Source organism: Corapipo altera, unplaced genomic scaffold (assembly GCF_003945725.1).
Source record: "Corapipo altera isolate COAL_440 unplaced genomic scaffold, ASM394572v1 60, whole genome shotgun sequence".
In the NCBI taxonomy this organism is placed as follows: Eukaryota; Metazoa; Chordata; class Aves; order Passeriformes; family Pipridae; genus Corapipo; species Corapipo altera.
In genome coordinates, this window is record NW_020884912.1 from 478,864 (window position 1) to 505,510 (window position 26,647).

A 26,647-nucleotide genomic window follows, 5' to 3' on the forward strand; every position below is an offset into this window, starting at 1 on the left:
ACTGTGATCAGATATATCTTGACTTGAAAGCTGCAGTTGAAATTCAATATTGGGGTGCACTATTGTGTTAAGGATGAGAAGGAAACAAATATATCTAGGTGTTGCTCTGACACTGGAATGTGCAGATCCATTTGAGGTACTGTCTCAAACTCTAAAAGGAGAGCCACTGAAGATGGGGTGCTTTTGTTGCACTGAGAGAAGTGGATGCTAAGCTGCAGGCTTTCACTTACTAGATGGCCACAGGACTGGGAGGCTGGATGTGTAGATTACTGTGCAGTATTAGGCGGGACCGGGGCTTCTTGGATGATGAGGAACAGGTACAGTGCTCATGGAGTTAGATGGTAGCAGGGCAAGTGCTGTGCTTGGGACATGGAGGGGAGCTTCTGGTCTCCCTGCTGCAGCTCCATGCAGTCCCAGGCACTGCAAAGGGCCTGGGCTGGATCATACCCCAGTTGTTTTTCTGAAGTTCAGTCTGGTTTACGGAATCTCTGATGATATCCTTTAAAGGAAAACCTTAGAAATGATGTTGGCATTAAAATTTACGTGGACTTTCCGCCCTGATTTGCCTGCTGACAGTGTCTTCTTCCCCCTCCTGCTCAGGCACATGAAGATTCATGAGAAGGATCCGAACAGCACGGCGAGCACAACTCCCCCCTCGCCGCTGAGGCGCAGGCGATTACCTTCAAAACGGAAGTTTAGTCACGATGCTGATTTGGACAGAGAGGAGAGGACACCTGCAAAAAAGGTTCTTTATGGGGCACGAAGTAAAAGATGTTTCTGGCTACCTCCTCGACTGTCTGCTGTTGAGTTCATGCAGTCAGCATAGAAATATTAAAATGTGGTCGTGTTACAGCCCTGAATATGAATTGCCATGCTCGTCCTGTGTAGCCAACATGGTTGTCTGAGATTGAAATAATTCAATTTTTCAAATTCTTTATTGTTTAAATTTTTGGATTTGCTTATGATTTACAAACAATTGATGTTGGATGACAAGAGGATGAACTATTCTTTTGCTGCTACAGCTTTTCCCGTAGTTTTTTTTTTCTTCACATTTAATTCTTAGTCATCTTGCAGGATGGTGATTTAAACTTTTTAAAAAATACTGTTTACTTCAAAAGCAGCAACAGCACAAGTCTGGTTTTGTCTTGATCTGGAGGGAAAAAAATCTACAGTGCATTTCCCTTTCATAGTAGCATAATCCTGCATTATTGGAGTTGCAAGAAGGACCAGAAAATATTTATTTGAAGGCTAGACATTTCCACTGGGGTTTTGTTTATGAAATATTTGTACAACATGTATGGTGTCTGCCAAACTTGACTCTTTCCACTTACTATCTCTAAATGGCAAGCTAGAAGCAGTTCGTTTTAGCACAGTATGCCTCGTTCTGTGCATGCTTTTCTCCCTGTAATCAGTAGAGAACTACAGAAAACATGCACAAGTTCATTGCTTTTCCCTGAACCACTTGACTTAGCAGTTGGAAGTATCTCAGTGGCATAAATAATTTAGGCTGACAGCTCCCTTGGCTTTCTGAAGGGGGAGGAATGCTAGTTCAGTGGTATTTAAACATATGGGCTTATAAGTTGTTCAAATCAGTTTCTCATCAGAACTGATATATCTGCGACTCATTTGCACACTTTATCTCCTATTGAGTGTCCTTTTCTGTCATGCCTGTTCTTACACATGTGCAGAGGCTCTGTCACTTATCCTCTCTGCTGTGGAATGTAATTTCTGGTTGCTTGCAGCAAGGTTAGGACCAAAGACCGCTACTTTGTTTCTAAGGAAAGACTTTGAATGGATTGCAAGTTTGGTTTGTTCCTTAAAATTTGGTCTAGTGAGGTTTTTTTCCCTTTTTCTCAAGGTTGTCGAGGATGGTCACTCTGGTGAAGGGGATAAGAAGGCTGACGATGAAGTTTATCATTGTCCAGTGTGTTTCAAAGACTTTTTTTGCAAGTACGGGCTGGAGTCCCACATGGAAACACATCCAGATAATTCATTGAGGTAAGAAATAATACCAAGAGTGTCTCTCATCATCAGACAGCCTGAGGAAACCTTCTGGGGAGGGGAAGGAGCCCTTCATCCCCCTGCACTGTTAACTGCCCCTCTTTGTGATTTTGAGCAGTTTTTTAAATGTTTTGCCTCATCCTGTGTCACCAGGGTGCTGTAGAGTTTAATTCTATTTTATTTTGCATATTCAGGAAATCTTGCTAGTTAATAGCTGGAAATATTTCAGAAAAAATTACAGCCCCCTTCCTCCCCTTGAAACCTATCACTGTTGTTACATAAAACTGTAAAATGCCAACAGTCCAAAATTTTAACAAGTTAGCAAGTTAAACTGAAGATGCCTAAAACATGGAGAAAAACCTGATAAAAGTATTCAGATATTAACTTACAAGATTATTCTGTTTGGGGAGAAGAAGGCAGCTGGATACGAAGGGGGTTTTCTTTGAGTCATGGAAATGAAGATAGATAAGTTTCTGGTTCCAGACTTTCAACAAAATGTTTCATACTTTTCTGCCTGTTGAGGTTAGGGAATGATGTGGATTTTGGCTTAAATCAACTTTGCTTAACAAGGAAAAATTAGTTATTAATTGTTTGGGAAGGTGCTTGGATGTTGTATTTTGGTTCATGTAATTGCCCCTGAGACTCCTGATACTTTTTATTTCCTGTTTTTTACCGTAGAGAAATGTAGAGCCAGATACATGAAGATAAAAAAAAGATATTTAAAGCCTAGTTTAAACATGTAAAAAAGCTGCTATTTTAGAAAAGGAGATTGTTTGTTTGCTGAAGCTTATCAGTGTTTTAAGCTTATTTTGGGACACTGGACTGTAATTCAGCATCTTGAAGTATCAACACTTACTCCTGAATACGGGTTCTTAATAGAATGGCATGGAGCAGAGACATCTCATTCTTTTAAATGGGATTAATTCTATTAAATTTTCCTTTTTTTTTTTTAGAAAACCATGATAAATCCATGTGACATATTTTTAAAGGTATTGTAAGTGTTGCAATTCAGTAATTGGAAAGGAGTTAGAAAGTTTGGTCCGTTAAATGTTGGTTAATTAAATGTACTTTGCTGCTTCTGAGGTAAATGAAGTAAATTTTCATTATAGATCAAAATTGAAACAGTTCTGTTCTCTGGGAAAAACTCTGCAAGCCGCACAAAATGGAGTCTGAGACAATTTTGGCTTACACTTCATGCTCTAGAGAAAAGTGACTGTCATATTAGCTTTATTCTGGTATTACCCTTATTTTGAAGGTTCTGTGAAGATATGTCTTCTTTGCAAAGACGGACCAGAGGAAGAGGTGGATTGTCTTGCTTTGAATGATGGATAAAAGATAAGGGAGTAGATACCATTCTAGCTTGGCAGCTTTGCTGGCTACTGCAGAAAGGCAGGGGGACACACTGGCTGTGCAAACGTGCTGTTCCTCTTCGTGCAACTCTTTCTCTAGTATTAGGAGACTTGGTTTTGGATAATATTCACCTGATATGGATTTTGCTACCCTTGATTGTGTTGAACGACAAAGATTAGAATATGTCCCTAAATCAAGAGCCACAATTGTCGAGCTCTGTGGGCATGATTTAAGGGTTGTGCTGGGATGCTGGTTTTTATGAAATTGTCTAGATGATGGTAAGGGGGGATTGTCAAGTATTTACTTCAGCAGTTTAAGACAAGTCAGTGGAGACAGGACAGGACAAGAAAGCTGTGGTTCTCCCTGGTCAGCTACAATATTCAAGTGCAACTTACCCTGCCCATCTGGTTTAAAACACACCTTTTGTCCTATTTTGTCCTAGTCTAGACAAGTCAAATGACACTGTCTGCTTCGCCCAACCTAACAGAAAATCCTCTTGTAAGCAGAGCAGTTTGAGTTGCTCTTAAGGTGACTCTTTCATCCCAAAGGAAATGGGTTAAAATCCTTGGCAGACAGGGGCTGTAATCCCCTGGCTCCCAGTGTTGTGCAAGACTGGCTGTAGGATTCAACGAGATAAGCAGAATGTGGCATGCCGTTCTCAGTCCAGAGTTCATGTGATAGAAATCTTTTTGGTGAGGCTTAAGGGTGCTTTTTTGAGTGAAAGAGTTGAAGAAAAGAGAATATTTTGCTAGAGTATCAGAGCAAGAGGCATATGTATACGGGTATGCCTGTGGTGGGGGAGCAGTCTGCAAAATATTAGAAGGAATTCATCAAGTCCTGTTGTTACCTTATTGTAGAAGACAAGGGGAAAGAACTCTCATTAAAGTTCAAACGAACAAAAAAGCATAGTAACTGTGTTATGAGCAAAGGGCAGGGAGCATAACACCCTCAGTCTCTTTTTATTGCCTATATTGTAAAAGTAGAGTCACTTGATCGGGACCTGTGAAGCAGGTATCAGATGTGTATCCCAGAGCCAGATGCTCTGGGGGCTGGTGGTTGGTTTGGAGCTACTGCAGTAGTTAGCACAGTACAGACTTTTGTCATGACCAAAAATAAGTGATGCTCAATTTGCCTAGCCGTGCCTCTCATTATAAGGGCACAGGGCAAACATTCAATTCCTCTTTGCTCCCCCCAGTAGTTACTATGAAAATGATTGCAGACCGGCTCTGAAGCAGTGCAACAGTGTGCGCTGCCTACATGGTGTGGTACCAGCCTCCCTTCAGGGATGCTTCCTCAGCAGCGGCCAAGTACCCCGGTGGGCAGGAGCTTCTGCCTGGCTTCCTTGTGGTCCTTTAATCCTGCCATTATAGTGCTGTTGTGTAAATAGAGCCTCTTGCCCCCAGAGCTGTCTGAGTCTGTCTGTCCCGGCCCCCCTCCTGCTATGCAGCAGAAAAGGTACGGCTGTCTAGTAGCGCTGGGATCAGTATGTGAGCAGCTAATTTACAGGGTGGGCCAATACCCTTCCAGATACTGTCAAATGAACAACTTTAAATCACAAGGTTAGCTGTTCAAAGTCAGTTGAAAAGACACTCCGCATTGTCTTCCCTGGTACTGCTTTTTCATGTAAAACCTCGAGCAGGGAGCACCTCATTGTTTACTTGCAGCAGAATAAACAATACTTAATCCAGTGATTGTGTGAGAGGGGCTCCCGCTTGGGAGAGTATCTCTTGATTATGTAAAATCCTAAATCGTGCATCTTTGTCTCCTAATTACTGTAAGAACTGCCCTGCTCTTGGGAGCAATAATAGGACCCTTTGTCCCACTGACAATGGGCTGTGGCACTGCATCTCCTTCATGGCATTACACCCCCTGGTCACTCTCTGTCCCTTTGAAGCTCTGGGACCTGCACCCTAATTAGTGACATAAGCTGGCCCCAGCAAGATTGTCTACAGTCCCCGTTAGCAGTAGGAGGTGGCCCAGGGTTGCTTTCTGACCTCCTTGCCCTCTCTACCTTGGATTGTTTAAAGAAGAGGTCTATTTCCCTGCAGCTGGGGCCTCAGGACGCCTTCTATTTCGGTGAGTTTGTATCTGAGTGTTGATATAATAGCAGAGCACTGAAACGCTGTGCAGCCAATAGGGAAAATGAGAAACCTCACGGAGCAGGATAACTTCCCTGGAAGCTTTTGTGGCGGAGAGTTGCTGTCAAACGTGGTAATGTGCTTGTACAGGTCACCTGACAGGCAGCTCTGAGCACATCAGCAGTGCAAGCAAAGAAGACGTGAGGGTTTCCTGGGGAGAAACCTCTCCAGGTTCTATGTTAGGTTTCTCCTCTTTCCTTTGGCAAGTACAATAGAACAGGCTTAAAGTAAAACCTGTAGCTTTTTTAAAAAGAGTACGTACACTATAAAATTCCTCAGTTGGGTTTTGGTGTAACCAGAGCATACCCTTTATATTTCCTCTCCTTCTCCTCCCAGAGGTTTTGTACAGTTTTTTTAATTTTTACTTCCTCACAGCAGCGAGGAGACATTTATGCTGCCTCTCATGCCTGTGTATCTTCCTGAGGAGAGCAGGGGGGAGATGTTGATAGTGTTGCAGTTACCTCCTTTCTTAGAAAGGATGTTCATGTTTAAACTTCAGTTCTTAGCAAGGATAGTTGTGCAGTTTGAATATGGTAAAATTCTGGCTCTTAATGAACATTATGGGGACTTTCTGATCACAGTTGGTTCAGTGTGGCTTTGCCTTCAGTTACAGGATTTCTTTTTGCTACATTTTTATAGGAGACGAGAAATAGACATTGCAGTGAGAAAGACACTGCCTGACTAAGTCACTGAGCTGATCTGGTGACCAGAACTAGTGGATCCCTGTTGCCATGAATGGATTCAGGGTAGATTAAGTTTTTTGACCTTTTACAAAGCCTATCCAAACAGTGATATAATATATTAAGGTTTATAACTTGCCAAATCCCAGGCATATTTTCACAAGGACAGCGAAAGTAGCTGTCTTCCGCCAGGGTAATGTGCTCCTGTAAAACCTCCAAACAAAGAAAACCAAAAGCCATCCACAGCCCACCCTGTTCTTCAAAAAAGCCTACCTAAGTTTTGTGAAAATTATTAAGTCAAATTGTCTAGAGGTTGAACACTGCCATGGAAAGTTATTGCTTTGAACAGCTAGATCAGTAATGGGCACAGCAACAGAAGAGCTCAGGCCCTGGAAGAGAAAGTGTCAGGACACTCTGACCATTGGTATCTGCGGTTGTCTGCCTCTAGTTTTACCAGAGTAACCACTGTGAGCTCTTGTTTCTGAAAACACTCACAGGTGGAAAATGCTGTCCTTGTGTCTTGGTGTTACCTGGCTTCACCTAGATGGAGTGGACAACTTAAATACCCTAGGAATGGTCTGCTGGACTCTCTGGGAAAATTGTTTCACAAGATGTCACATGCAGCTTGCAGTTTAGTTGGGCTGGTCACCCAGTTTCCCTCTTTGCCAGCACATCTGCATTCTTTAGTGTATGGTGGCAGGTGGTGGGATGCTGCCAGGCACCTGGACCTGGGTTCCAATCTTAAATCATTTTAGCCAATACACATGAGCAGGCCCATTTATGTCAAGACAAAAGGAAGTGGGTTTTGAGTGAAAATTATTCCAGCTGCTTAGAATATTGAATGTTTATTGCCCAGTAACTGTTCTTCAGGGCTGTTCTGCACATTGGTTCTGGGGAGAGAAAATAGCCAAGAAAAGAAATGAATGTAAATTTAAAGTGCATGGAGATGATTTCAGTCATTAGCACCAGTAGAAAAGACTAGCACAAGATTAAGTTGTTTACAAAGCCAGCAGTGTGACTGACTAGAAGTACATTGTACGGGATGTTAAAAGAAAAAAAAAAAAGACAACAATAAGAAAAAGACCCTTAAGTTTCATTCCTGTTTTTGCTAATGCCTATTTTAAACAAGTTTAGGAATTCAATTTCTGTCTTTTCTCTCCTTGTCTAGTAGGCAATAATCCTGCTGGCTTCATTTTTGTGAAGCACATTGCTTTTTGCATGTGGCCAGCCTTTTGTGGGAGGAGGGTGTTAGTGACATTGCAAATTTACAAGAGTGAAGGTGTTTGAAAACTATATGTTGTTTGCAATTTATATTATTATAAGACAAAACTACAGGTTCAGGGTGGGAAGAGGAAGTTTTTTCCTGATAGTCGACATTGCTGTTACTGGAAGCAACTTGAAGCATGAATGATGAGTCATCTTCATTCAGCATTGTGAGATTATATACTGCTTTTCTGTCTGTCACAACTGTTGGTGTGCACATAGCCTCATTCCTTGTTAGCACTTCAAAATAAGAAAAGCTGTGCTCTTTTAATGAGCCTGAATAATTCTGAGCTTGTATCCTACACGGTTGTTGAGAGAGATGGAGAGCACTCTAGCATGGACACGTTCATGGACCTCCTTGACCTCTAGTTTTGGCATACTAAACTTTGGCCCCAGTTCTTCCATTCTGAGTCGTTGTTTGAGATTGTACCAGCAAGGATAGTTTAGATGGGAACTGCACTGGAGTTACCGAGTACTAACAAGAGTCAATGCTACAAAACTTGTTACAGCCAAGGATGGAGACAAGGGTCAGTTGTGTGGCATTGCCGATTCAGCTGACTCTCCTGTTCTGCTCATCTCTCAAGCCGTTTGCCCAGTATCTTGCTAATAGGAACTAGAACTAATCTCTTGTTGGCAGTATTTTCAGTGCAGGAGCAGTTCCATGAGACAGCTGATGACGATGAAATCCAGCTCTAGTAAATGCTATGACCAAAAATATGCTGTGGTACAATGCAACTCAGTAAGGCAGAAGAGAGGGTATGCAAGCAAGCTGGTGAATGCATCCTTTTACTGAGCTAATGGAGAAGTAGAATCAGTGGGTTGAACATCTGTCTGTGTGCTGGCTTGCAAAAGCAGAGCAGAACTGCACTTGAAGTGCTTTCTGAAGTTTCTGTTCAGAAAAGAGAAATGGGAAACATCTGAAAAGCAACGCGAGTCCAACCCTGGCCTAGAAGCGGTCAGCTCACTTCAGGGAGCTCATTGTGTGAGGAGACTGGGAATCCAGAGCAGCCGGATAAAAATATCAGATAGTGAATGGACGCAGGGAGTGATGCTCTCATGTGAAACTGTGTGGTGTGTCACATGGTGTTGAATATCTTAGCTCAGCTGCAAGAATAGAAAGTGGGTAAATGCAAAGCTGACTGTAGAGGAAAGCTGCTTGTAAAAGGGCACACAGGAGAGAAAAAGGGCTGAGCCAAAATAGCTTATTAACACACCTGCCTGATCCTAAGTATCAGGATTTGTTTATACACAGGCTCTCTCAAAGTGTTTTCACAGTCATGTCTGCATGCTGAGCATATCTTACCTGCAAATATAGGTAAGGGCAAGGGTGTGCAGTCCAGATTCAGCTGCACCTATTTGTGAACCCTGTTGCGATCAGTGTGTGGTTGTGGGATTTCTTTATTTTACTTATGAAAAATTGTGTTGTTTTTTAACATGGTAGACACATAGATTTTTTTTTTTTTTTTTAACTCTTACTGTTAATTTTAAAATAGCACAAGTACTTTGCTTCCATATTTGAAAGGTGTTAGAAAGTAGGAAGAGCTCTCCATTTCTTACCCTGAAAGAATACCAAAAGGTTCATTTGAGTTTGTGTGCACAAATAGTGACTGTTATCCTGAATGCTGTGCAGCTTCCAGTTTTGGTAGTTGTAGCGGATTGTACTGGTCAGAGGGTTGGGTTTTTTCCCCAGGTATGCTTGCCCTAACTGTTAAACTTTTCATTTTTGTTTGAGTTGATCTTCACCTCTTTCTCTGTGATTCTCTCCAGCCAATTTGTTGAGACTTCTGGTTTTTAAAACTTTGACCTTTATTAAGTAAAAAAGTCATTATGAGAAAATGATTGCTTTGTGCAAATGTCTGCAGGCCATCTCCCATTTCCCCTTTATTTTTAATTAGTTGCATGTTAATTCTGTTGAAGTAAATGGTAGAGTAAGCTACCATTCCAGTGGGGCAGAGATGTTTAAATCTGGCACTGTTGAAGTGTCGCTGGTAAATACAGTTCATTAGTGTTGGGAAGAAGTGAAATCTTTTCTCCTGATTTTTTTCTTTGCTCATACACAAAGAAAGTTAAAACATGACACAGGATGGCTTATGCCTTTTTATTAAACCTCATAGCAGTTAATTTCACTCGAGTTACTCTGACTGTGGGAGTCATGATGCACTGGTAGGGACGCTGGCTCTGGAGCATGCTGACAAATTTCTGAAGTACAGCATCACCCTGGTTTATATTGGGGCTGTTCTGGCTCCTACATGATACTTTTCTTGCCTGGACCACAGCGCAGCTGTAGGAATGAACGTAACATTGTGCATCCCTCTATTAATAGAAGGGTTGGTGCAGGGGTTTCAGCCTTTGCTGCACCCAAGGGTGGCTTCTTTGGGGGGGAGAGGGTTAAAAAGAGCGACAGGACACATTGGTAACGAAGTCAGACAGCCAGCGGGGAGGTGGAAGGGGGGAGAAGTCAAAAAAAAAGCCCCACTTTTGCTGTGTATGTGAAGCAGCGCGCACTGAACTTGTTAGTGAGCTGAGTCCCGGCCCTTAGGCGCAGAGGAGAGGGAGGGGAGCCTCTCCAGCCCCATCGCGCCTGGCAGGGAGTTGGCTCCTGATGCTGCTGTGCCTCTTGCGGTTTCAGCACAGACCCATAGCATTGGGCGAGGTCGCGATGCGAGAGTAACAGGTCCTTCGGGGTCAGACACGACCCTGCGGGGAAGGAGGCAGGAACGGTCATTGCAGGACAGTAGGAGGACCCGCAGGGATCCCTGGGGAGGGAGGCAGGAGCGAGTTCGCAGCACTGCTGCTTTTCTGTCACTCATCTACAGCAAGTGGGAGAGATTAGTGCAGCTGTTGGATGTTATTTCCCAGGGCCCTGGGTGTGGAGGCCAGGAAGGGGGTTTTTTTATCCAAAAGGAGATGAGTAGCTGGACCTGGGTGGGGTTGCACAGGAGCAGAAACCAATTTACTCTTTGTCATCTCTCTCCCTTTGCCTTACCCCAAAAGAAGCAAAAGAGAAGCAAAGGAATCCTCTCCTGAAGGGGGATCTGTTTATAACCTGCTAGTTTTTCTTTCATAGGTGGTAAAAATCCTTGTGTTCAAAACCATCCATTCTTCATCTCCTCCTGCTTGTCAGCCTTCCCTGCAGCAGACATTGCCAGTGCAGAGTCTGGGAGCCTGCTCTCCCTGATGCAGGCATGAGTCAACAGCAGGGAATCACTGATCTTTCTCTTCTGCCCAGTCATATTTCTTTTAGGTCCTAGGCACAGGATTTTCTTTGCTCATGAGAGCCACATTAATTCTGCAAATAAAGTAAGACAGAAAGGAGAATAATAATGACAAACATAGTAATATATACAGTATATACTAGGGATTTTAGTGGGAGGAGTTAGACAGCTTCATAACTTAATTATGTATTAATGACTTCTATCTCAGGATATGTTCCATTCTTGTTTTGTTTTCTTTGCTTCTGTTTGTGAAAGTTGCTAAAGAGCACAAACAGGAAAGGAACAAAGTGATATCAAGCTTTTTATTTTAGATAAGACCTAGAAATTCACACTGTTTTTCTTTGTTCACATCCACAACATGAGCAACTTTGTCTTAGTGAGCTGCATGGGTGAAAACTTCGGGGTTTAGTCTGCTCTTGTGTGGTTTCAGAAGTATAAGTAGAGGAATAGTAAATGTCACTTTCGCTTTCCCACAGCCAGTCTCAAGCAATGCAGAGCATAGTGTTTGTTTAATTTCTTGGTAACATAATGATGGATATAAATATTTGGCGTTTATATCTTGATTACTGAAATATAAAATTTAGAAAGATTGAATGTTTGTGTGCATTACTCCTAATCAAAATCAAGACTGATTAATTTTGCTTAAAATGTGGCTCTGCATTTCCTTTCTAAAATGTGTTTCCATTTCTTAAAGAAGAAAAGCTGTTTCCTCCGCTGAGAAATTGGAATTGTCTCAGAGGAGAGTGTAATACAAGGCAACAGGTACTGCTAATGTAAACTTTTCTTCCATAGGTGCCACTAGTCAAAAGTGTAGAAAATCCTGGCTTGCCTCTTGAACAAGCTTCACAGAGCACTACTATTTCTTAAAGCCTGTTAAAATGCTTGTATATCCTGATTGCATTACAGATTTCAAGAATACTAACTTATTTTAGTAGAAAGCTTTTTAATAGTGTGTTTTTACACGAAGACCTTGTCTGCATTTGAAAAAAAAAAAAAAGTGCACTGGTGTAGTAATAATTAAACAGACTTGCCTGGTGTAATATGTAGCCTGAGCTTCAAGTGCAGCCTGGTCATTGCACTGTTATATTTTGGTTCTGCTTTTGTGTTTTAGTTAGTTGTGTTTTCTTATCCTCTTGCTTTGTGCACCTCTGCCAGCGAGCCAGAGCCCTGGTATTACATTGGCGGTGTACAGGTATGAATTACTTCAAAACATAAAGGCAGTTGAGAATTGGGCTCATTTTCAAGCAGCCTTAGCTGCTAAAAGCAGTTTTTTCCTTTTTGCTTAAAATTGAATCTCTGTGCTTGGAACTGAACAGCTTTTTTTTCTCCCTACTCTGTAATCATATTTATAGAAAAATGGAAGACTGTGGCCAAGACTAGCAATCACATGATAGCACAGCAGCTTTTATTAGATACATCTGGAAACTTACCTTGCAAGTAGAGTGCTTTTATCTCTGCACAGGTGTTGAGCCACTGCTCTGCCTGTTCTGCGAACAATCTCAAAACCTGTTCCCATCACTGTTCTCTGCAGCTGTGCCATCCATATTTGACTTGGCACTGCACACGAACAGACTTATGAAATTTTAAGGAGATGGAGGGGTTTTTGTTGTTTTGGTTTGTTTTTTTAAGTTCATCATGAGCAAAATATTACCATATGTTTCAGATGCTTTATTTGATATGCTGGACTTTTCAGACTTTAACTTTTTTTTAAAGCAATTTAAGCAAGATGAAGAAATGTTCATGTCACCTAGGATTCCTTTCTCTTATCCTTCTTAGAGTGTGGGTTTAGATTTAAAAATACAGTAGGCATTGACACTACCTAAAGATGGGAAATAGTATTGATGACAAAATAGAGAAATTAATGGTTAGACTTCCTTAAAAAAAGCTAATGCTTCCAGTTAATGCACTGTTAGGCATGTCAGCTTACTCCATACTACATTTAACACAAGCCTTAGTCAATGCAGCATGATGTTTGCCTTAACTAGCTAGGTTTTGACACTTAGTACCTGCAAAGTTTTTCTTGGAGGTGCTATGGATCCCTGTCTGCATCTGCATTGCTAATTGTGTTCAAAGCTCAAGTCAATTCATTTGTGAGAAATTCAGACTCCCTTCCTACTTGAGGTGAGAGGAAGGAACTCAGCAAAAACACAGGCAGAAAAAAAACGTTGTGCAGACACTTGGGCAAACAAGGTGTGTATTTTAAATCCATAGCAAACCCAAGTGAGATCTGCAGAGCCTGAGAGATCTCCTGAACTGGTGGCATGGTGACACCCCTAAGCATCAGGAGCAGCTTTACAAAGACCTCACTTGTCCTTGGCAAGCAGCATGGGCACCAGGTGCCGGGGTGGTGACTGGAGCCCACCAGGTCACCAGCTTGCCTGGGGAGCCTGCCTAGAGAGGCTGCTCCACATCTCTCAGGGAGGGCTTTTCTCAAGTTGTTTTTATTCCAACTCTCCAAACTGCAGCTGCCTGTACAGGTGTGCCTGGACCACAGAGAAAGACATGGCATCCACAGGTCCCTCCCATGCTCCAGCTCCTCTGTGATTCTATAAGCTGTGCCACCAGGGCAAAGTGCTGAGCCAGGGTGCGGTGCATTTATATGCCCTGAAGAGCCTGCATCTTGAAATGCCAGGCATAATTTATCTATATGTTTCCACTTTCAGCCAGGTGCTTCTTTTTGACCGATGGAAAAAGAGCTTAATCCTTTTCCCAACTTCTCTTTTTACTTGCTGCTTCTTCACCCACAGCAAGGAAAAGAAAAGAAGACTAAGGAAGAAAGAGAAAAATACAGAGGAGTGTTTCATTCTCTGCTTTATAAAAGAGAGAGATACATTACTTTTGCTTGGGGGGAGGGGAGGCAGTTCCCTTTGCATGGAAAACACCATTTTTAAATTGCAAATTTTTACTGTCCTGAGGCATAGCAGTTGATACAGGTGTACTGTGGAGGACTTTCACACAGGTGTCTGCTCAGAAAGATTAACTCTGAAGTGCAGCTTTTGATGGGAGACCTAAATAAACTAGTGCTTAAAATCAGCACGTTGCACAGCCAGTGGAGGTGAGGGAGTGCAAGATTGATGAGTCACACCTTACCCGTCTGCAGGACGTCTGGCTGCTTGCCAAGGATCACTGGCTCCTGCTCTGCCCAGATCTTGGGGGCACAGTAGCAGGAGCCAGCTCTCCCAGTAACTCTGTGGTACTCTCAGTGGTAGCTGTGCCTGCCTCATCACACACAAGGGGATACACCCACTGCATTGGGTTGCTGGGCCATAGGAGGCTGGGCACACTGGCCTGGAAATGCCTCAAAATGCCCTGTGGTGTGAGGGTCTGTGTGCCTCTGCAGAACAGCCAGCGATGCTCCTGATGGTGCAGGAGCATTGCTTCCAAGCCTTTGCTGTTTGTATGCTGACATACCAGGAGGAGCATGCCAGAAACACTGCTCGCTTTCACGCAAGGCATTTTCATCACCTCTAAAAGTGAGTTTATTTCAGTAGCCTGCAACTTCTTCAGTTGACTGTTCTAACCCTTTAATGCCCTTCTTCCCCCAGTGGTTTTGGTGGTTGTGTGTGTTTTTGTTTTCACTGAAGATGAAAGCTTTGCATCATAGAGTAGATGCTGCCAAGTGAGCTGGAGGAGGGCCGTAGATCCTGATGCCGGAGAAGTACTACATGTTGGCATTTCCCCCCCACCACCAGAGATTCTTGTCACATTTAGCATACCTTTTTAAGCAAACATTAGCTTTGTAAATGGCATTGGTTTGGTATTTAATAGACTGGAGGAACTGTGCTAGCAATAGTTGTAAAGGTAGGATGCAAGGGAATTGACAGGAGAGTTAAAGCAGATTAAAACTTCAGCACACAGTATCTATGTCCAAGCTTTCTGGGTACTCTGATAACAAAGGCCGTGTTATATACACTTCACACTTGCTTCTTTCACCACTCAGAGACTGAGTCTAGTTGCTTTTGTGGGTGACTTGATTATCTCTTCATTTTCAGGGAATAAAAAAATGGCTGTAGGAGTTTATGTAGTGATAAAAAGAACAACAATGGGAGTTTGTTGAGGACAGGACAGGGAGGGGGTGGTTTCAGGATTTTGTCAGAAGTCATTTCGAATTGCAGGATGTTTTTTTAATGAGTAGGCACATGTCCTTTTCCTTGATGTAGAAAGCAAGGATGGTATGGGAAGAACTAAGGCAGGGGGAGATGTGAAAAACTCCTAGTGCCTCTAATATTCTCACTGACAAAATCTGACTGCTTCACATTCACTGGTATTTGCTTCTGTGAAGCCCGTGCTTTGGTTTGGAGCTGGACCTGTAACCCCAAGGAACTGTGTTGAGTGAAACTGTGTATCACTAGTTGAATGCAGAGTGGACGTGACCTGTCATGCTGCAGAGCTCAAATTCCAGATATTTAAAAGGCAGTAGGCTTGTTTACATGTTGGCCAAATGTTGCTGCGTAGCCCTTACTGCCTGCAGCACAGCTTTGGTTATTTAATGCAATGTTTCATGTGAGAAACCTTTGTTTAGCTGAATTTGGGATCTGAGAACTTAAGAAAAACAAGAAATCACAGCAGTAAAGTGCAGGTAGAAAAATACATTGTTTCTGCATTTTTCTTCAGGGCACACTGGCTGTGAAGGAGATGTAAGAGTGTCAGAAGTGTTGAACCTGTTTCAGGTCTTCCCCCTCTGACATTTCTCCCCTTCTGGTTTTCCTTTTAAAACAGTATATTTCTCATAACAGCTTGGAAAAAAAAATCAGTGGAAGGTTATGGAAAGGCAGCATGAGGAAGATTCACACATGGGTATTTGAATGGTGTGCCATAGTATGTTTTAAGCAGTGGTTATAAAAGGTGCTATTTATACATTTGCAGCTGCTTGCTACTTAAGTCAGATTTAGCATCTTCTTGTCACTGATTTTTTTAAAATGTTGTTTGTTTTAACAGTATTTCTTAGTAAAAATGAAATGGTGTAAAGCCCATTGAAATATTTTTGGTTGGACAATGGGAAGGTTGTCAGAAGGCTGTGGTCTCAGCTGCCATTTTACTGCCTGCCCTTGTGGGATTGTCAGTTCTCATGTGCTATGTTCTTTAAACTTTCAGTGAACTTATGAGCTAGAAACTAGTAGAAAGTGACTGACTGAAATGGCCTTTTTGTGGAGATCAGTTTTTAACAAGCTGTGGCTTTTTTTTTTTGCATTTAGCAGGTTCTCAGTGTCATAGGGTGAGAGCAAGGAGGGTGTACTAAAGCAAGAAGAATGCTAGTTCTTATGCTTGCAGCAGTCAGTAAGTCATTTATATTTTATTCCTTTCCAGGTGTGACATCTGTTGTATTACCTTTCGTACTCATCGGGGCTTACTGCGCCATAATGCAGTCATCCACAAGCAGCTTCCCAGAGATCCCATGGGAAAGCCTTTCATTCAGAACAACCCTTCGATTCCAGCAGGCTTCCACGACTTGGGATTCACAGACTTCTCCTGTAGGAAGTTCCCCCGCATTTCTCAGGTACTCTTGTTCTTCATAGCGTAAGATAGCAGCTGCTACAGCACATACCTTATGAAATCATTGAAGAATTCATCCTTGCTGAGGCAGAGAGTGCATGTAGAATATTTTGTGGAAAGCACTGTTTGTGTAGTCTTCAAACATTTTCTGCCTTTTCTTTTGTCATCTAGAGAATATTGGCACTGGATTTTTTTCAGCATTCCAGTGGGTAACTATCAGTGTAAAGATGTATAAAAACATTCTAAAGGAAAACATCATATTAGATCCTTACCCCTTCCAGCCTGCCCATTAATTCTCTCTTTCACAAAATTATCCCACATCTGAAATCAATAGAGAGGACACATGGTAAGGAAGACATTATTTTAATTTACTCTAGCAAGGATGTAGTTGTGATGTAAAAGCTTTATTACAAAAAACTTTGAGCAGACACCTTACTTACTAAACAGTGACATATTCAGTGATTTCTTCACTAAACACTCCCAGGCACCTTTCCACAATATTCCATATATAAGGTCTGAGGGGTTTGCACCTCTGAGGGAAAGTGGCTGGGGGGAGGCAGGGAGGTAGTCTGTGAATATTTTTCTGAGAGCCATAAAGCTTTCTGCTGGTTGATATTACTCCTCCCTCTGTCAAATCTTGCTTGCCTTAGTTAGTTTGGGTCTGGATGAAGCTGTATATCTATTAAAAAAAAGAAAAGAAATCAACAGCACAATCCAGAAGGACCATGCTTAGTCAGTGTCTGCACTTCTTTTATTCTACTGGGATTAAATCATTGATTTCCAGCTCTTCTGGCTGCAAGATGGTAGACCTGAAATTTGTTGCTGGTCCAGGGGGAGCACATAGATCATTCTGTAAGTCTGTTATAGTTTTGGTGTAGAAGTTACAAAATCAGAAGAAAAAGTTGTTTAAACAACTTGTTTGGTTTTGGGGTTTTTTTTGTAATTAATGGCAGACATTAAGGGATTGGTATTTTCCTTTTGTAATAACTTTACTTGCATTGTGAGACAAAACTTACGAAGTATGTAGAGTATATAAAGATGTTGCCAGCCCTCTACTAGTATTTTTCTTGGTACAGTAAATGTAATCAAACTTCCTTATCTGAAAGCTTTTCTACTTTAGGCTCTGAGTTTCATTGATCTGCTTTTGGGGGATATTATTTTGGTTGGTTTATATTGTTTTGCCTTTTTGGGCACTGGGTTTTTTTTTTTTGCTTCCTCTCCTCCTAGGTTCTTTATAGTAGTAGAGTTAAACGAGGTAGTCTTACTGCCCAGTTTACTTGCTGTGTAGTCTACTGAGGCTCCTGTCCTGTCAGTGACACGAGAGAGGTTTCTGGTAGGGAAGTTCATGATAGAAAAGTGTTTGAGAGTCTGAACAGCCATCTGAAGGAGTTTGCCTTTATAGAGGGGAACTTCTGGAGAATCAGCCCCTAATTCAGGTACACCACTTAGGAGACTAAAGGCTGTGGAGCAGGAATATCTCCATACCAGATGGGTGGTGGCTGCTCTAAACCCCTTAACTTAGGCAGGGGAAGAGAGTGAGCTGGTTTTGTTTTGCAATAGCGAGTGATACCTTTCCAGTTTAAGATACCTACTCTAAATATTTTTGCATGTCTTGCAGGTCTGGTGTGAAACAAATTTGCGAAGGTGCATCAGTGACTTCCATCGATTTATTTGCGAGATGTGTAACAAGGCATTCCCCATGCTTTCGGCACTCAAACTGCACACAGAAACGCATGTGGTGGATCAGGGAAAAGACAAGCACAAGCCACAGTCCATGACCCCACCTGGCGAGAATCCAGACCAGAAAGCCTTCATGGCATCCTTGGGCCTACAGTACACCAAAGACATCAAGCCTGTCAAGCAGGAGGACAATACACAGGATGAGGTCCAAGAAATGCGGCTCAGAGCACTGAAGAGTAACCTACCTCAGGAACCTGGCAGCACCACCCTGCTCAGCCTCTCTCCTCTGGAAGCTGCCTCCATGGGAGGGTCATTTTCAGTCCTTCCCCCTACGAAAGAAAACATAAAGCTTCTCTCACTGCAGCCTTTCCAGAAGGGTTTTATTATCCAGCCTGACAGCAGTATTGTGGTGAAACCCATCTCCAATGAATCTGCCATTGAGCTGGCAGATATTCAGCAGATCTTGAAGATGGCTTCTTCCGCTCCTCCTCAAATCAGTCTTCCTCCACTTTCTAAGGCACCTTCTGTCCCTGTGCAGTCCATTTTCAAACATATGCCACCACTGAAGCCAAAGCCTTTGGTAACGCCCCGAACAGTTGTCGCAACCTCTACACCTCCTCCTCTTATCAGTGCCCAGCAAGCCTCCCCTGGCTGCATCAGCCCAAGCCTCCCACCTCCCCCTCTGAGGCTGATCAAGAACTCGGTGGAGTCCTCCTCCAACTCTCATCTCCCTCAACCAGGAGCCAAATCAAGTCCTTCCTCGCAGTTGCTCCTCCAACCCAAAGCAGAGCCTTTAACTCAGCATGAGATGAAGACGCAACTGGAGCAGGACAGCATCATTGAAGCTCTCCTGCCTCTGAGTATGGAAGCCAAGATCAAGCAAGAGGTCACAGAAGGAGACCTCAAAGCCATCATTGCAGGGGCAGCGAACAAGAAGACCCCAACCATGAGGAAAGTTTTGTACCCTTGCCGTTTCTGTGACCAGGTGTTTGCCTTCTCTGGTGTCCTGAGAGCTCACATCCGTTCTCACTTAGGTATTTCCCCGTATCAGTGCAACATCTGTGACTACATCGCAGCTGACAAGGCAGCACTGATCCGGCACCTGCGGACACACAGTGGGGAGAGGCCTTACATATGTAAAATCTGCCACTACCCATTCACAGTGAAAGCCAATTGTGAGAGGCACCTGCGGAAGAAGCACCTCAAAGTGACCAGGAAGGATATAGAGAAGAACATTGAATATGTCACGAGCAATGCCGCAGAGATGGTGGACGCCTTCTGCTCCCCAGACACTGTGTGCAAGCTGTGTGGTGAGGACCTGAAGCATTACCGTGCCCTCCGCATTCACATGAGGACACACAGTGGATGCCAGAAGAAGAAGCCATTTGAGTGCAAGGAGTGTGGCACAGCCTTTTCAGCCAAGAGAAATTGCATTCACCATATCCTCAAGCAGCACTTGCATGTGCAAGAAAGGGAGATTGAGAATTACATCTTAACGGTGGACTGCAGTGCCCAGGAGAGCCAGACGGAGCCTTCTTTATTGGAGGACAGCACTTATATGGACCACAAGCCCATGGCCCCTTTTCTGGAGCCACAAAATGGCTTCTTGCTTGGAACATCATCTCACGTTTCCATCAAGCGTGAACCTGTGGGCAGCTTCCCGATGGATTTTGATGAGCCGTTGGATTTCTCTCAGAAGAGCAAAAGCCTGAGTGCTGTGCAAGTGAAGCAGGAGAACCTGTTCGGCTCTTCTCCCCTGTCCCTTTACGACTGTTCCATGGAGCCTATTGACCTGTCCATCCCCAAAATCCTGAAGAAGGATAAAGATGATGTCCCATGTGAAGCCAGGAATCAAGAGTTGGCTGCTTCTGGGAACAGTGATAAAGCCTATAACTGTCTGCAGTGTCCTTTGGTTTTTGGTGCCAATGGGGGCTCAGAGACAAACCGGGGTGTCAGACATCCCCAGCCACTGAAAGGTTCATTGCATTTGACTGTCCCGATCATTTCCCCAGCTCTCCCTGGCAATTCTGCCTTGCTGAGACCCTTGAGGCCTAAACCAGCACCACCACCTCTCTTGCCAAAGCCTTCAGTAACTAAAGAGCTGCCACCATTGGCTTCCATTGCACAGATCATTTCATCTGTGTCTTCTGCTCACGCTTTGCTGAAAACAGAGGCTCCAGACGCCAGTCCCAAGGCAGCGAGCAGCTCCACTGGGTGTGACAAATCAGGGAATGCCAAAGCTAAAGTGACAATCATGACTGCTGTTCAGAGAGACTCCAACCTGCCCAGTGACCTGTCTCAGGCATGTGATCCAGAGCAGTCTCCAGTTGCTGATGCTGGGTTGACTAAGAAGAGAGGTAGAAAGAAAGGAACGAAAAATAAGCCCAAACTTAGCAGTAATGTGGATCTGGAGTCAAGTGGGGAGTTCGCCAGCATAGAGAAAATGCTGGCTACCACAGATGCTAACAAATTTAGCCCGTTTCTGCAGTCCACTGACAATTTCAAGGAAGAAAGTGGCAGAAATGGAACAAGTGAGGATGAGAAGGAAACTGCCAAGGATAAGCTGCTGAGAGGGAAGAGGAACACTTATTCAGACTGCGTGCAAAATATCCCCTGTCCTTACTGTCCTCAAGTCTTTCCATGGGCAAATTCCCTGCAGCGGCACATGCTCACTCACACAGGTAAGAGCACTTTGTGCTCACAGTAGACTGTAGCCCCTGAGGATGTTCCTCATGGAAGGACCTCTCTGTGGAGGAATCTTCCTTTCTTGTCCTCTCTCTGGTGTCTGAATTGTATTCTTCATTAGTTTGCAAATCCCTAGCTGTTGCTGTTGTTGTAGTGGTAGTGATAGATTTTTCAGTAGTGGGATAATCTCTGTGCCTTTGAGTATCAGAAGCTAAATTAAACTTCTAATACCCATTTGACTTCACTGGCATAACTCAGTATACTTGGAAGAGACTCAGGTTTCAGTTGTTCTGTTGTTATTATTGTCTTATCTTAAAGGAGAACATATGTGTTGAATATTTCATTGTGCCTTACATGGTTTGTTTGGCTGCTTCTGGTGGCTCTTTATCTGCATAAGTAATGATAAAAAGTTTTCTAAAAATGAGAGCCACTAAGTATAGAATTGTGGCAGGAAAATAAAATAATAGAGCGTTTAGTTTTTTTTTTTTATCCTTGCAGTGACTTTTATTTGACAGATCAAAGAAGGAGGGTGCAAGAACTGCTCATCCTGAGCATTACATAGTAGCTTGCCTCTAGGAAGTGTTTCTTCTCAGAGATAGACAGCTAAATGTGGGCACATACCCTAAGGTGTGGAGATGTGTATGGAATCTCTAGTGTTGTGCCACTGTGTAAGTAACCTCAAACCTGGTGTAAACAAAAGGAGGAACTGGGTAGAGAGATTTATCCTAGGTCTGGGGTTATTTTTCGTTCTTCACTATAAAGGAAATACTGCATTGAATGCTGTGCTGATTTGAAGTTCACTCCTTTTTCCACCCACACTGTAATAAAGTAATTAGTAGATTCTCATCCTGCTCAGAGAGAGTGAGGACAAAGCTCTACTTGCTGCTGCTTCCTTTTAAGTCAGTCACAGTTGTTGATGTTATTTACTTCATTATGCATCTCAGCTCCTAGCATAAAGAATAAAAATCAGGGATATTTGTAAGAAACATAGGGGATTTGAGTACAGCCTTATAAAAGTTAACTTTTTTTAAAAGAAATTGAGGTTTCCTGAAGCAATTGATTCATGTCTGTGCTAAAGAGGGAAACCTGAAGAGGTAAAAGAGGTTAGCTAAGAGGTTTAAAGGGAATCTGAGCTCTGGAGCAGTCCCTATTCCAGTTTGCTTTGGGTGACGCAAGGACATAACTTGCAAGGTATCAGTGCAACAGCAAGGCTATTGTTTTCTGGTCCACAGAGACCAAATTATTTCATCTTATTAAGCATACAGTTTACTTTCAGTGGTGAAGGAGAGCTCTTTACTCGTATCTCAATTGTTTTCCAACACCCTGGTCTCCAAAAAAAAATAGATAGTTACTGAAGAACTGTTCATGAGACAGAAAACAATGGAGAGGCTTTTCCCAGACTAAGAGGTTTGACCTGCTTATTGATGGCAGACTTCCAAGATAGCAGCACTGGTGTAAACCCTTAATGAAGACAGGAAAATGCACTCAGCCATGAATTATGCTGGTAAAACTTGTCTCCCTTACGACCACTGGCCTTGGAAGGAGACACTATCCTTTTAGAAGGCCTGTGCTGCAATCGCCACAAGGAAGGCAGGCAACTGCAGCAGTAGCAGGGCTGGATCCTGACCACAGATACAAGATTTTTGGTGATACTACGGCAGTGGCAATAACCAGATTTTGGTTGGTGTGCTCTGGCAATGATAATATGGAGCTCTTTCTTAATCTCAGAGCAGTGTTGAGAGAGACTTGTTGCTGGAGGACCACCCCACCACCAGCAAGCTTTGACTGGCCTTGGAGCATCTGCTTTCAGGTGACATTAGCATTCTGTTTCTAAAGTGGGAGTTCACAGCAGCTCCCCTGTGACAGCAGTGTCAATGAGGTTTTACTGGAGGGGAGAGGGAAAGGTAAGCTAGGAAGGTGGAGGAAATTTAGGCCACAGAAATGGTGCCAAGGGAAGTGCTAGGATGCATTCAGCTGGGGTGAGCCCTGTGTTTTTTGTGGTGAGTGTCAGCTGCTAGTGGCATGCGAGAAGTTTGGCAGCTCTGTGGTAGATATAGCAGTCTGTTGGGTTTATGTTGTGGGTGGGCAAGTTGGTTTTCTCATGGAGACATCTACAGCATTGTAGTGCAACACAGCGTTCCTGTCCCCACCTATTGCACAGGCAGTGACTTGTTAGATAGCTCTGTTTTTTAAAAGGAGTTAGGAAAAAAATGTATTTGCTAATCTTATTGTAAGGAGAAAAGGGGAACTTTATTGTCTGGGATTGATGATTGCTCCCTGACCTGTGTAGAGAGAGGGCTGACAGGCTGATGTGAATGGGATAGATGAGAGTCCTGGTGATCTGCTTGCAAGCTGCATGTGTTGGCAATCACAGCAGGCAAGCTGGTCTATATAACACTGCTATCAAAAAAAACCAACAAGGCGGTTGTTTGAGCTAAAAAGCAACAACTAGCTCTTCTTTCTTGCTCTTTTTTCTTGTCCATTTGTAGGGAAGTTGTTATTGAAGTAATTTGTGTAAGCAGTCTAAGTTAGGTTAAAGAAAATGTATATCATTTTGGGCATTTAAGTGTTACCTGTATATTACCAGTTTTAAACTACTGTATTTATACAGACATAAAAAGGTTCTTACCAGTGTGTCTTTCATGTTCAATAAAATTTCAGCATGGAGGGCTCCTTCCATGTGGTGTCAAGATCATATTTCCCTTTTGTGAAAGTGCAAAAATGCATATGCTGACAGTAACCCACATCCCTCATGCAACCAAAAGTCTCTCTCACGAGAGCTTTCGCTCTTTCGTGCCTCAACACCACTGTGCTTTTTTTTTTTTTAATTCAAAAGCATTTCCCTGAAGAAGCATACACCTTCCTCACTGTTTTTTTTTATTTTAATGCTGAGCTCGCAAGTGGGGCACAGGGAATTTGGCATAGCTTGGTTTTATACAGTGTCTAACGCAGTACCTGTGTTTTGTTTGAACATGCTTGAACACTTGCTTTTAATACTTTCTTTATCTTGATGTCTTTACTGTGTAATTTCTGTGTTCAACTTGGTTAGCCTTTCTTTTTTACTCTTCCCTCCTGGTCTTGACTTTTTTAATTCTCAGAGCAGCAAGTGCCCTGCAGGTGATGCAGTTAATTTTGTTCCTTTTATAGCATGTGCATCAGACTAGGTTCAATATAAAATTACAATGATGGTCTTTTTTGACCACTAGTTTGTTACAGCTAACCTAATCCATTTGCAGAGAGTCACTTGAGCATATTTTCAGAGGGATACCAAAGGGTCTTACTCGGCCCAAGATTATTTTTTGTAGCAAGTGAGATTTAATGGCAGAGGAGGTTTTTGGTTTTGTTTTGTTTTGCTGCTACAACAGGAAGAAACTATACAACAAGAGGTCCATAAACAAAATAAAGGAATAAATAGAAAATAGAATGTAGTTACACCTAGCCCGTGAACCTAAATGTTTCCTGTCGAGTGGAGATCACAAGACATAAAAGAAAAGGGCTGGAGGCACTTTTATTCTTTGCTTTTATGATTTAAGTCAGTGAAATTGTAAACATCTTTACTTTGCAACATTTGTACTTTCTATGGTGATAATGTGTTTCCACTAGGACAACGATGGCAAGAGATACCTGAATTAAGGACTGATCTTCTTATATGCTGTGATTACTCAGATAACCCTTTATACTGGAACAGACTCCCTTTAAATGACTAGCTTCCAGGAAGTGTCCAGACTAGACTAGTCCTGCTGTGCTGCTGACCAAAGTTTACAGTCAGTTCTGGGTCAATATTTAGGCACAGACGTATTTTAATACAGGCCATGACTATTCTGACAGAAAAAATTAATAAAAGATAAAATGACTTTGACTGTTTAGGTTATCTTCCAGTGAGTAAGTGTATTTTATCAGAAGAGCAGTTGCCTTTAAGAGACAATGCAGGAAATAGAGAAAATGGCTTTTTTTAATTATCTTTTTTGTGCCTTCAAAGGTGACATTTTTGGAAAGCAGTCTGGTTTCCACTTGGGAATAGCATTGCAACTTGGGGTGGGAGGATTGGAGTTTGCACAGTAAGCAGAATTTATGTTTGGGTTTTGAGATGTCCAACTAGTACGGCTGTGTGGAAAGAAGAATATTTTGTTTGTTGCAAATATTGATCTGTATAACAAATATTTGGTTGATACAAAACTTTTAAAGGCTGAAAATATGAGAAAATTGTGACCTGGGGTGCAGGTTGAGTTTCAAATAATTAATCCTCAGCTAGTCCTGTCGTTTCATGCTGGAAATGAAATGTGGAAAGGAACTGGGCTATCGTGAAGCAAAAGGGTTTCTGCTCAACTTTGAAGTTTTGTATTTGCATTGTGAATGAAGCCAGATAAAAGTGCAAAAAGTGATGTTATTTGTAACCATAAATTTATGATTGACTTAGCAGGCATTTAAAAAGTAAGAGTGACTTGAAAGACTACAAAAAGCAGCGCCATGATGCATCTAAAAAGTTGTGTTGACACTGGAAGAAAATTAAGGGAAAGAAACAGCTCCCAAGGTGTCTGCAAGATATGGGGAATCCCTGGTATGGGTTGAGATTTTAACTAGAACAGAACCAGCTTTCAGAAGATTAAAGTGAGAGATACCCACAATGTTGTATCAAAGAGGCTGCTGGCTGTGGCAGGGGGTAGGGTGGTGTGTGTGTGTGTTTTCAGAGGTTTTGGGTGGGAGGTGTGACAAGAGCTGATCTCATTTTACAAGTAACTATCCTCTCAATCTCTTTCTTCATCACAAGGATGTCTTGCAGAATTGCTTTCCTCATTTCATTTCATGATCCTGGTTTTTCTTTCAACTTCTGTGCTCAGTCCCCTCCTGTGTTCTAGTCATTTAAATGAATTACAGACATGAAAAACTTTCTCCTGGGTGGAAGTAATTGATATGGGGCTTGATCCACTGAAGTCAGTGATGCCCTGTGGCTCTGATGGAAGTCTATCTGTCTATCACACAGGTGATAGACATTTATGGAGAGGCTTTTGAGGTGCTTACAGTCAGGATATTGTGGTTGGTCACCAAGCAGTAATGGGGGTAAAGGAAGAAAAACCAGTGAAGTTTCTTATTACAGACTCGGAGGGACAGATAGACATACATTTTATCTTGTGTCTGGCCAGAAGCCCTTCCCCTGTCAAAAATGTGGTGGTGTCTTTTCTACCAAATGTAACAGAATTTGCATAAACCTGGAGTTGCCAGCTGCTACCTGAGGAGAAATGTGCTTATCCCCAGTCTAAGGAAGAGGATGCTGGATCTTACAGTGGCACATGCAGTTTTTCCTGGCTGTTCAGAATAGCAAGCCCAAGTTGTATTTAGTCGGACTGAAGGCTGCAGACAACCAAAGCATAAGGATGTGAGAAGTGCCCTGCCACTGAGGGCAGCGGTACTCTTGTCTCCAGTGGTAGTAGTAGGATGTGCTGTTTAGTGTCAGCTGTGGACCCAGCCACTTCCTCCTGTTCCTCTTAACTCCATCAGCATCCACAACTGGTTCATTAGGGTTGTGTGTTCGAGGGCACATACCTGCCTGCTCCCTTTATTAACTATTTATGGAGCTGCTGTCTGCAAGTCCCTCTGATTGCTTTCTGAGCCTGTTGATGCAGTCTGGCTTTAATTTGGCTGCTGCTGCAGGCCACACCAGTGATCCTGGAGAGATATCAGCGATGGCTCTGAGTCCTCCTGCCTGAATGTACCTGCCAGTAACATATTTAGCATCACATAGGCATGTTTTAGATTGTTTTACTTTATATTAGTCTGCATTGAAGCTTGCCTGCCATCATATTGCCCCCTCTGTCTTGACAATTAGTAGCAAAAGAAATTGACTGATCATACAAGGCTTTGTTGTAGGCAGGTGAGTGGCATTTAGCTAGAAAGGAGAAGCTGACACAAATCCAAAGGTGAGCGCAGTCACTCAGGGTTTTAGTGTGCTGACCAAATGGGATGAGTGCAAGAAGGAAGCTCAGCAGATGGTGGTACATGCCTCTTGCCTGAAAAGTGTTTGCACAAGGGAGCTGTTGCTGTAAGGTGTTCACACCTCCAGTACAGACATGGTCACTTAGTGTTGCTCAGAGTTGGTTTCACGGGATAATTGTTGAAGTAACAAACCTAAAAGCGGCAAGAAGTT

The 26,647-nt window shown here is 42.7% G+C and overlaps 1 protein-coding gene across 8 annotated transcripts in view; it reads left to right on the plus strand.

Annotated features, from left to right (window-relative positions):
* RREB1 (ras responsive element binding protein 1) overlaps positions 1-26,647 on the plus strand; it is a 124,611-nt gene that overhangs the window by 82,477 nt on the left and 15,487 nt on the right. For all 8 annotated transcript variants that reach the window (XM_027654164.1, XM_027654165.1, XM_027654162.1 and 5 more), the window contains 4 exons: positions 601-745; positions 1,859-1,998; positions 15,955-16,144; positions 17,759-20,501. In XM_027654164.1, coding sequence (XP_027509965.1) covers positions 601-745; positions 1,859-1,998; positions 15,955-16,144; positions 17,759-20,501 — 3,218 coding nt within the window. The remainder of the gene's footprint in view (positions 1-600; positions 746-1,858; positions 1,999-15,954; positions 16,145-17,758; positions 20,502-26,647) is intronic.